The sequence below is a fragment of the Mus pahari genome, chromosome 6, assembly GCF_900095145.1.
Source record: "Mus pahari chromosome 6, PAHARI_EIJ_v1.1, whole genome shotgun sequence".
Classification (NCBI taxonomy): domain Eukaryota; kingdom Metazoa; phylum Chordata; class Mammalia; order Rodentia; family Muridae; genus Mus; species Mus pahari.
In genome coordinates, this window is record NC_034595.1 from 35,304,934 (window position 1) to 35,316,921 (window position 11,988).

An 11,988-nucleotide genomic window follows, 5' to 3' on the forward strand; every position below is an offset into this window, starting at 1 on the left:
GGGGGGGGGGGGATGGGAAACTTTCGGGATAGCATTTGAAAAAAAAAAAAAAAAAAAAAAAAAAAAAAAAAAAAAAAAAAAAAAAAAGACAACTTTAACAAAAAGGCCTGTAACTCGTACAGGAGCAACTGAAGGCTAAGGAAATGGCTGGATGGATAAAGCACTGGGCAGGAGTTCATGTGCCCAGTACCCACGTAGAACCAGATGCTGCAACTCATAATCCCAGCACTGCTATAGTGATAGAGGAAGTGGAGACAGAAGCTGGTAGCCGGCTAGCCTGGAGTAAACAGCTAGCCAAAGACATCCTGCTTCACACAGCGTGGGTGGTTAGAACTGACTCGAGTGTGTCCGTGTGTCCTCTGACCACCACACACATGCACACCAGCACCCACATTCATGCACACCAGCAAGCACATGCATGCAGATACATACACACGTTTGTGAGTACATGCATTACATACATACACATACTTTTTTAAAACATACAAAAAAATCAACTTAATCAGAAATCTGTTAATTCTGGAATAAACTGAAAAGACGATAACTGGCAATTAAATAGTATTGTAATTTTAATCCATGCCTATTAGGAATGGAAATTTTTTTTTTTTTTTTTTTTTTTTTTTTTTGGTTTTTCGAGACAGGGTTTCTCTGTATAGCCCTGACTGTCCTGGAACTCACTCCGTAGACCAGGCTGGCCTTGAACTCAGAAATCTGCCTGCCTCTGCCTCCCGAGTAGCAGACTATGGAACAATGTAACATGATCCTAATTAAAATAGCTCAGTAAGTCTAAGAAGAACACAAGCTTTTCTGAAGCTACTGAGTTTCCACAATGGATATGTTTCTTAAAATGTATTTTTAAGCCAAAGACCTGAGAAAATATAAGGAAGAAAAATAGTAACACAACGTTAGTTTTTAAAATCTATGATAGGTCAGGTGTGGTAGTTGTAATTCCAGAACTTTGTGCAGAAGGATTGGGAATTCAAGGTCATCTTCAGGTATGTAGCTAATTCCAGGCCTGCCCAGCTACAACAAACAAACATACAAACAACAAACAAAACAAGACCAAAGTTTTAACGTTTAAAGATGAGCCAATAAAAGGTTCCTGCTGCCAAGCCTGAGGATCAGAGTTCAATTCCTAAAACCCACAGAGAGGAATGAGAGAACTGACTCCGCAAGTTGTCCTGTGCCCTACACACACGTGACGTGGTACACATCCTCACACACATGCACACACACAAAATAACACTCAGGTTTGTCGAGAATCAAGAACCTGTGCCCCAGAATTGAATTTAGTGTTGCTGTTACTATACCACCGAGCCCCATGGCATGCATCTTCTTCTCTAACTTGCCAATGGACTCCATAACTGCCTAGGCCCACCCCCACCTCACTGATGTTCTAGTCTCCTGAGAGTCCCCAACAGTCCCCACATACCCTTCAGGTCTTCCCATAGCAGATGCTCCAAGCTGTCTGGAGGTCCGTTTGGTCTCACACGGTACAAAGTGAAAGCCACTGGTGGCCATGTCCGACGGAGATCTGTGGATTGAAACCAGTGAGGGTTTTTAGTTCTTTGTTCTGTGAGAAAGGGCTACACAAAAATGAGAATATAACACACGTCCGTCAATCATTTCATATGGCTCACCTCTACTTCAATTTGAAAAGCAAGTAACGCAATTCTATTTTGTGTTAAACATTTCTGAAATAAAATCACTGGGAGACTTATCAGCTTTCCTTATATTTTAACATACATAAAATATATTAAAATCACCCACAGCAATATTTTTCCACCGTCCAAATGCTTTGACCCTGTAATACACTTCCTCATATTGTGGTGACCCCCCCCACACACACACCATAAAAGTATTTAGTGGCTTCCTCATATCTGTAATTTTGCTACTGTTATGAATCATAATGTAAATATCTGAAATGCAGGATATCTGATTTGCAATCCACTCAAAGGAACCATGACCTACAGGTTAAAAACTGCTGACCCACAGCCTTCATCTTTTGTATCCCTTTTCTTTAATTTTTTTCCTTTTTTTTTCCCCCTTGAGGAAGAGGGCAGGAACAGGCAGGGTCTGACAACACAGTCCTGGCTGGCCTGGAACTCCTATGTAGATCAGAGTGGTCTCAAATTTCCACCTCCTCCTGATTCTGTGTACCAAATGCTGGGACCGTGAGTGTGTCACTGCTTGGCCCAGATCACTATATGTATAGTCTTCCAGATTTTTGTTTTGTTTTGTTTTTTGCTAGGGTCTGTCTCCATATCTCGGGTGGCCAGGCTGGCTCCAGGCTCTCAACAATCTTCTGGCTTCGGCTTCCCAAGGGCTGAGATTATAGATATGAGCCACCAAGCATGGCTCAGAACTTCTTTCCCCAAGTAAAGCTACCCATATTTTATTAGAGCATTATTGAAATAATCATTATATTTATAAGATGGAGCTCTGAGGCAATAGCTACCCACCTCCTTGGGCTGCTGGGCTTGTTGCAGTTTTAATGTGCATGGCTGTTTTGCCTGCATGGGTACCACGTGTGAGAGCCTGGTGACCCAGAAAGCCAGAGTGGATGTCATATCCCTTGAGTCTAGAGTTACAGATGGTTATAAGCTGCTGTGTGGGTGTTGGGAATCCAACTCAGGTCCCTCTGAAAGGGTAGCCAGTGCTCTTAAGCAGTAAACTATCTCTCCAGCCCCACTGGTTGCTTGTTGGTTGGTTGGTTGGTTGGTTGGTTGGTTGGTTGGTTGGTTTGTAAAGAGAAAAGTTTTGTCTATAGCCAGACTAACATTGAAAACAAACCTCGCTTGCCCTCAACCTTCTGAGTGCCAGCGTTGCAGGTGTATGCTCCCATGCCAGGCCCTGAATACCAGCTCTTCAATAAAACAATTTCCTTCCCACCGGCCTCTTATTTCCTAAGTGTAGGTGAGCAGCCAGACCCGGGTCTGGTTACAAACACTTAAATTAAATCCTTCACACCCTTTATGCTTTTGCACACACTAAAGTCCCCGAAAGTCTATGTTTTAAATTTTACATTAACATCACAATAAGCCTATACTACTACAACCTGCACTTTTTCAACAGTATTTGCTCAGGATCAGTTGTTTCTCTAGTTTAGGATGTGAATTCTGTAACACATTTCTATTACAAACATCAATAGAAAGGTATGAGTGTCTGCCCATCTCCCCTTCTGCATGGCTTCAGGGATCTGGTCAAAGCATGCCACCAAGGGCCACATCACCTTTTTGGCAAGAGCCAAACTTCATTCTTAAGGCTAGCAGGCATAGTTCTACCTACAGCTCTGTGGGACCGTGAAAGGCAGCCTGTTTTCTGGTTGAGCTAGGTTCAAACCCCGGAGACCCAACAGATTAATCTGGAAGGGACAGAAGGAAGTTTGCCATGCTTCCAGACATAGGTTCCTGACCCGAGGACCCAGCTCCTTAATTCTGTGGCCAACAGTCAAGTAGGCTGTCTAGACTCCACCCCAACAGTTACCTGGCAACAGCAAGGTAGCCCAGCCCACTATAAAAGGGGCTGCTTGGGCCCTCCTGTCTCTCTTGTCTCTCTTCAGCTCTTGCTCTTACTCTCACCTTTCTCCCTCCTTCTTCCCCCCTCTTCTCCCCTCTCTCCATGTGGCCATGGCCAGCTTCTACTTCTCTACACTTTTCCCTCTCTCCGAATTTCTACAATAAACACCTTGAAACCATGGACTGCCTCTTCTCATCAGGATTCACAGGGCTGGAGCAATGGAGCAGGTTTCTCTCTACCAGCCACCCCAGGCCTTCCTGCGCTCCAGCCACGCCCACAGAGCTAACAGCCTGAGCTAGTCAGACTCTCACCCACCCAGAAACCAGCCAGCACCTTCCCCCTGCCCCTTCTCCCGTCAGCCCTGGGGCTGATCTAGCTGCCCCCAGCCCCCCACACACACACACTTTGTTCTCAGCTCTTGACTGAGAATCTGTTGTCTGTGGCCTCCATTTGGCCCAGGGACCCTGAAGCTGGCTCTTCCCCAGTACCCAGTGTGGTCTGTGGTGCCCCAGAGTTGGAGCCAAGACTGCACCTTCCCCTACCCCACTCTATCCCCCCAGAGCGGGGTCTAGCAGCCTAAGGCGGCCCGAAGCCCATCCCACAGTAATTCCGTAGGGTCCCATGGCAGTCTCCCTTGTCTGCCTGTCCAGTCTCCCCGAGCTCTGGTGGGTCGTGGATTTCCCCCGCCCCCTTTATTTCCCCACGTCCGGTGCCCAACACAGCTCCTTAACGTCTCTCTTCCAGCTTCCCCTCTGTGGTTTCTTCTACTGCTCTGTAGAAAAGTTACTTGGCAGAGGAATCAGGAGATACTGCCTTCTCAGAAGGGTATCAATGATGTAACAGGAGGGGCCTCCGAGAATCAGTAAAGAAACTGGGCTGTGGGTGCTGACAGTGCAGAATCCTGCCTCCCACTCATCATTCTCCGAATGGCATGGCATTCTTCATCAAAAAGCATCAAGAACCTATTTTCTCCCTTTTCTTCCCCCAATGCTAGAAATGTTTCAAATGTACAATGGAGAAAATAGAGCACAGCTCACATACATTATATCTAGAATGTGGTTTTGGGTACAGTGTGAGCTACATTCAACTCTCGCCCCCAATTCTTCCGTTCCTCCAAAGATAGGCAAGCAATAGCTCATCCTTCAGTCATTTGTTAGCTCAGAAACCAGATACAAGGAAGACTAGAGTCCTCAAGATCCTAAAACACTGGCAGGTACACAGGAATTCATCCTCCAGGGATCTACCTGTGTTTGCTTGGCTGGTCACTTACTATTAAGATTATATTCTAGAAAATGTGACATTGGTTCTGGAAGAGATGACTCAGCAGTTAGCCTGTTGTTCTTAGGGAAGATCCAGGTTCAAGCTCACAGCCACCCACAGCTCCAGTTCCCAGGGGAACCAATGCCCTCTTTTGACCCCTGTGAACACCAGGCTCACACAGGGCGCACAAACAGTGCATACATGTACACGCAGGCAAAACATTCATACACATAAATAAATACATCTTTTTAAAACCCTGACACTAGTTTGCAGCTATTTTACTCCAATAGATATACGAATGTCTGGACGTGCTATGGTTTAATCACTGGGCTGGTGATAAAACAAACAAAATGGTTTGTGTTTAATAAATCTTATCTTGACATTTTGTCTTCTGTTTCCCAAGTGCTTTGGGAGGCACTTTATCACCTGGATGATCTCCCTGTTGATCCATACATGGATGCTGCAGTTATTTGTGGACAATGCTGCCCCATGCTGCAACCCCTAACAGAAAGCAAGTTCCCACGCATTCCACCTGGCTCTGGACACACTCTCATTGCACACATCTATTCTATCTGCAGGTTATACACTTACCATTACCTTAGCTTTCTGCTAAGTGGAGACAAACAGAAGTGAGTCCTCTGCTTCCTTCACTGGCATTTGGGGATCCTTTTATTATACTGTCATTCTCATTTGAGTGATTTTTGACAGCCATAATTATAAAGTTACACAAAAAGTCTTGCTGGACTTTTTTTTTTTTATTCAGATTTCATTATATTATTACTGAAATCTGAAAAATGTTCTTTGTACTATTGCATTTTTACATCTATGTTCTAGTCTGCTCTGCCCTCTCCAAAGTCCACTGTGATTAAAGACCTGGTCCACGTAGGAGACAGTGGACCCTTGGGAGGTAGATCCCGTGGGAGTCTCATCAGGTAGTCAGGTAGTTCAACTACAACCTTTGAGCTTCTGTGAACAATGTTACAAAAGGAACAAGCCTGGTGTGCCCCTCCTCCTACACGAGCTGTCACCATGATACATGTCTGTCTGTTGACCCCCTTTTTCTATATGAATTGGCTGCCTAATCTCATGACACAGTGACTTATTCAAGGCTTTGCTTATTTCCTTCAATATATGTTAGCAGTATATATATAAACACTGTGCTGATATCCATGTATTCAAAAGAACAACACTAAACTTTGTTGCTCCCTAATTTCAAAATTTGTGCCACCACAAGTAGCACAAGTTTTAATATTTACCTGAATGCTTCTTTTTTTTTTTTTTTTTTATCTGAAACACCACTATACTCAAGTTGAAAAGAATGTTTTCAAATAGTGGAGGGAAAAAAAAAAAACTCATTTGATTGACACACATTCTTTAAACTATAGGTATTCGTATATAAGGAAAATATGTCTTTATACTGCATTGTTTTGAACACTTTAATTTTTAAAAATGTTTTAAATAGGGCTGGTGAGATGGCTCAGTGAGTAAGAGCACCAACTGCTCTTCCAAAGGTCCAGAGTTCAAATCCCAGCAACCACATGGTGGCTCACAACCATCCGTAACGAGATCTGAAGACAGCTACAGTGTACTTACATATAATAAATAAATAAATCTTTTTTAAAAAATGTTTTAAATAGTTTTTTGATATATAATTCCCAAAGGTCTCCAACTAGCACCACAATCTAACAACATCCCATCACACAAAGGTACCCACCCACTCGCCATCATTCTCCATGACCCTTATGATCTCTAATTCTAAGCAAACAAGAGTCTTTTGCATCTGTAGATGTTTTCGATGACTGGTTTTTTCCACTTCCCATGTTTCCAAGATTCATTCATGCTGTATGGAACAGGGAGCAACACTCTACCACATGTAACACTATGGAATATGCCATTGGAGAGATAGGCCAAATTTGATTATCATTTCATTTGTTCATAATATATGGGACATTTTGCTTTTTATACATCATGGAGACTGCTGTTATTAATGGTCACACGTAAGTTTTACGTGACTATGATAGACTAGGTCATATGATAATTCCACATTTGACACTGAAGAATTGCCACCAGTTTTTTCCCAAGGTGGGTATATAATTTGAAACGCTAACCAATAAAATGTGGCAGCCCAATAGATGAGTTCTTCCAGGAGCCAGTGACCAATGAGAGAGAAAGATTCTCACAAGAAGGATGAGAAAGAAAGAGGCAAGCCAGGGGTGGTGGCACACACCTGTAACCCTGGTGCCTGGGGGACAGACTCGGGAAGATCAGGAGTTAGGACAGTCACTGCTACAAGGTGAATTAATGGTAGCCTGGGCCACGGGAGACTCTCAAAAAATATCAGAGGGTTCAGTGGGTAAAGGCACTTCCCACCAGGCCTGATAACCCCAATTGGATCCCCAGAACCTACCCAGTGAAAGGAGAAAACTGACTTCCAATGGTTATCCTCATTCCCAAACATGCTATAGCAAGCGTGATGGACACATGTACATGCACACAAGTAAATAAAATGTTTTTTTAATCAAAAAGAGATGCTGGGGAGACAACTTAGCTGTTAAAGGCACTTGCTGCTTTTCCAGAAACTCAAGTTACATTCTCAGCATCCAGAGGCGGTTCACAACTGCCTGTGACTCCAGCTCCAGGGAATCTGACATCCTCTACTGGTTCTTGCTAGCCCCTGTACAAGTTGGAATGATGCTTCTGTGTACTGTGTAAAGATTACCCTTGTATTATTCAAATGCCGATTTATATAGACAGAGAGTTGAGTACAGACCAGTCTTTGAGAGTTATTTTTGTGAGGCACCACCCGTCTCAGTGTTCTGTAAACACTCTTCTCTGTCACCTCTGATTGGTCAGACAAGAGTTGATCGGCCAATTAGCTGCGCAGAGGAAATAGGAAGGCTGGACTTCCGATCCCAGCCAGGGGTCCCAGGGAGAAAAAAGTAGAAGGACCAGGAGGAGAGGTGGAGAGACCCCGTGGAGAGACCAGGAGGATTTGCCATGAGGTTGCAATGGGAGAGCAGACATGAGGGCACACATGGACCAGAGCGAAGCAGGGCAAGATCAGATTGGCAAGTAACAGAGCATTTGTCTGATATTAACAGCTTTAGAGGGTTAATTCTCAGAATCTGCCCAGCCTAGGCTTGCAGCTTGTTAATAAATGTAATAGGTCTTTGGGTCAATTCTTTGGGAGATAGAATGGGAATAGATAAAAGGTTTTATGCATAAATTACAGTCTACAGCTACGCTTACACCACAGACGCAGAGAATAAATAAATAAAAATAATAAAAATAAATCTTTTCCTCTAAGTCTGAAACAAAGATGCTCAGTGGAGGAGGGCGGGGGTAAAGAGAAGACAAACAGCCGGATCTCAACATGTCAATCAACAGCGCTTTACCTTCAGCATCCACCACCGCTCACCTGCCTATCACTACAGTTACCAGGGTCAGAAGAATACCATCCCAACTTCCCCTCCATCTCACCCCGATGCCTTACAGGAAAATAAAGCTGGCAAAGCCATGGGGTGATAAAAAAGATACTTGTTTTATCCTGAAATAAGGAAATATTAGGTCTGAGAGCAGTGGAGTGATCCAAGACACCCTTCTCTAGACTTACTACCAAAGCTCCTAAACCCAAACAAACTCCTTACTCTCCTCTCAAGGACATGGCAGGCAGGGTTCCCATTCTTTGTTCCTGGCCCCAATGTTCCAAACTTTCAGACGTAGTCATGTATCGTTTTCATAATCAAGTGAAGGGATATGTAGGCTCAAAGCACTAAAGAAACATTCAAGTATTAGTTTAAGGAGAGAAACCCTGAACATCGCATGCGTACCACACACAGCTCAAAATGGAGCTAAAATTAGGCAAGGACACCTATGTATTGCCTGTAGCCTTCCCAGTAGCCCTTCCCAGGGGAGGAAGCCAATGTTTCTCTACCTAATGTTTTTCCCACATCATTTTAGGCCGTTCAGAAATTTTTCAATTTTCTACTAATGTGGCAAAGTTCTTAAACCTCTGTGGTCTTTTTCTAATTCAGCCTTTTTTATTTCTTCCATTATAACATGCTTCATTACTATTTTAAGAATTAAACTAAAATAGTTCATTTTTAAATATCTGAACTGTTTTCAGATTTATAAATGTACCTTCAACCTGGTTTCTGCCAGTTGTCTGCCTTTGCTGAAAACTATGTTAAACCCCTGTTTACTTATGCTGGGGACTGGGCAGCGGGGAGCACTCCTCCCACTGAGCTATGTTCCCACCTTCTCTTCACTTCTATTGCCCAGGCAGGCCTTGAGTTCTCAGTCTTCCTCCAGCCTCAGCCTCCCCGGGATCACCGGCCTTCCCAGGGGGCCCAGCTCTACAGGAGACCTACTCTTCACATAAGGAACTAGCCCTGGAGGGACAATAAATAATGGTGTGCTATCCATCTTATGTTCCTGTTTGGAGGCCAGAAAACCTCATATACTGAGACTATGTAAAAGTCAGCACGGTTTGACTCTGAGGCTAGCCTGGGGTCTGTAGAAAGATACTGTCTGAAAACATACAAAAAAAGCAAACTCCAAATGATAAACGCCGCATTAGGAAACTATGACTTAGCCTCCGTGGAGATGGCCGAGCAGGTCAGAATGCTCGCCAGCCACACAAGCCTGACAGCCTGAATTTGATCCCTGGAGCCCACATAAAGGTGGAAGGAGAGTGAGTACCCACTCCCAAAAGTTGTTCTCTGCCCCCCCACCACACACACACACACACACACACACACACACACACACACACACACACCGTGGCATGTTTGCACTTGCACTCACACACATCTCACACACATACATGACAGTAATAAACTAAATTTTAGGAGAGATGTGGCTTAGTAGCATGGTAGTGAAGTGTTGATGAGCGTGGCAGAATGCTAACTGGCACCACTTAAGTCATAGAGCCGGATGGAGCATTCAGGAGGAACCAAGTGAGCCAAGTCCTAAATAACGGTCTCTTCCAGGGGCAGCGAACATCTTGAAGAAAGCCAGTGTCTCAGCAGTTATCCCTGGGCTTTGCAAGGAGGAACCTTCATTTAGCATTCCACTGACTGGGTAAAGGAACCAGGGGACAACTGAAGGGTGACACCACCCTCCCCTGAGCAGACCAGCCCCCGTGGTCTACCCACCAACCTAGACACACTCACTGTTAAAGCCAACTGTCGGCAAGTCAATTGACAGCCAACAGCCAGGGAGGGAAGGCACTCAAGGCTGGTTCTCCAGGACATAAAGTTAACTTCAGAGCTCAAAGCACAGGCAGAAAGCTGAGGAAGTGGAAGCACAGAAAAAGCCTTGTTCACTGGGAAGACTCCCATCGCCCTTCTGCAGCATCCCACTCTCCAGTGACTCACAAGGAATATATAATACCACCACCACCTTTTTTGAGACAGAGTTTCATATAGCCCAAACCAGCTTTAAGCTTGCAATCCTCCTGCCTCAATCTCCCAAAAGCTGAGATGACAACAGATGTGTGCCACCATACCCAGCTTATAGAGGAAATAAAAAAATGTATACTGAAACTAGACTAAGCATATTCATTGGCTCTTCATTAGATTACTGCATATTCCCTCTCTGTCTGGAATTACTACAGAATGAGTCTATTTTCAGGCTAGCCTAGTGACAAAGTGGGAATAGCTTCAGCATCCGGGGTTCTGGTGGGCCAACCAATATCAAGAGAGAACTACGGGGACCCCCAGGATCAAGGCCAGGTCCACTCACACGCCCCACAGGTACGGACAACTACCACAGCCACCCCCTCCAGGCCTCTCAGCCAGGCAGGGGCTCCTCCCAATCACTTGCAGCTTCTCCCAGGAAGGAGAGAAAGGAGCTAGACACAGCCGCAGAGTTCAGGTCACTTGCCAGTGGCTCTCCCTCACCACTCCCAAAGCCAGCACCCTTCCAAAAGAGACAACTGGCAATCGGAAAATCAACTTAGCAATGCTGGCTCTACGTCGGTTTGTTCTCTGTTCCTGGTGGGAATGGGGGCTTTACAGTAAAGCCAAACCATTTGGGAAGAAAAAAAGTTCATTTCCACATAGTGTATAAACCAGTTCAGACCTGAAAAGACACTATTCCCCAAGGAGTTCTGTTTTCCTTGCCTGAAGACGCTGCAAACTCCCAAGAGTGGAAATCTAGACCTTTCCAACTTCTGTCCTTAGGCAGAGCAAATCAAATTTCCTGTGTTACTCCAAATAAGCTATAAGCCGGCGGCAGGTCTGCCGGAGATGTGTGCAGCTCCTGCTCCATCTTCCCGGGCCCCACTGCTCATCTCTTAACTGAAAGGCAAATAGGAAGAAAATCCTCCTCGCTCCCAGCAATAAATTTACTTCATCTCTTTCTCACCAGAATACCCCAGGGACAGAGGAGGTGGCGTAGAGCGAAACAGGGCAAAACTGGATTGCTCCCCTAGGTGTGTCAGCAGTTTCCATGGTAGGCCTCAGCAAGAGCAGGAAAGATCAATTCCCAGCTCACTCTAACGGATCCGCTCCATTTGTAAAATCACCTTTTAAACTGAGACACCACATGAATAAGCGCAAGGGGTTGTAAACGGTGATGCTACTGGGCCACTTAAGGTGAGGAGAACCAAGAGCTTCCCATTACACAGACCAGGGCATTCCTGCTACTCAGCAGTTCTGCCTAATGTTTCCAGCAATCCTGGGGCAGCTAAAAGCAGTGTTTGGCCAATTTACAATACGCCTCCCAGCATGGAAGCAAATATTTGCAGGGTGCAGAGCAAATGCAGGTTTTCAGTGTGATGATAACTGAGCACTTTTTTAAAAAAGAAAAGAAGCCTCCAACTGAAACGAAGAATAACTAGATGTCTTTAAACAATTGTGAAGACAAGGTTTTCTTTCATCCACCTCCTAGTCCAAGAGAGGGAGCGAAAACAGCCACAAAAAGAAAAGCCATTTTCTCAGACTGTCTGTGGCTCTGCTCTCTGACTGGTTATTTGAGTTGTGGTGAGCAGTTTATGAAGTGAACACGGGACTGTATCAGTGCTGAGATGCTGGCAGCTGTGTCTGCGTGGAAGGAGGGCTTTATAAACACTTAAGAAATCAAGCACCAAGCTGGGCGTGGTGGCGCAAGCCTTTAATCCCAGCACTCGGGAGGCAGAGGCAGGCGGATTTCTGAGTTCGAGGCCAGCCTGGTCTACAAAGTGAGTTCCAGGACAGCCAGGGCTAT

At 44.9% G+C, this 11,988-nt stretch overlaps 1 protein-coding gene across 2 annotated transcripts in view; it reads right to left on the reverse strand.

Annotated features, from left to right (window-relative positions):
* The window catches only part of Ttc39b (tetratricopeptide repeat domain 39B), a 100,007-nt gene that overhangs the window by 46,017 nt on the left and 42,002 nt on the right, over positions 1-11,988 (reverse strand). For both annotated transcript variants that reach the window (XM_021200280.2, XM_029540039.1), the window contains one exon: positions 1,433-1,534. In XM_021200280.2, the coding sequence (XP_021055939.1) occupies positions 1,433-1,534 (102 nt within the window). The remainder of the gene's footprint in view (positions 1-1,432; positions 1,535-11,988) is intronic.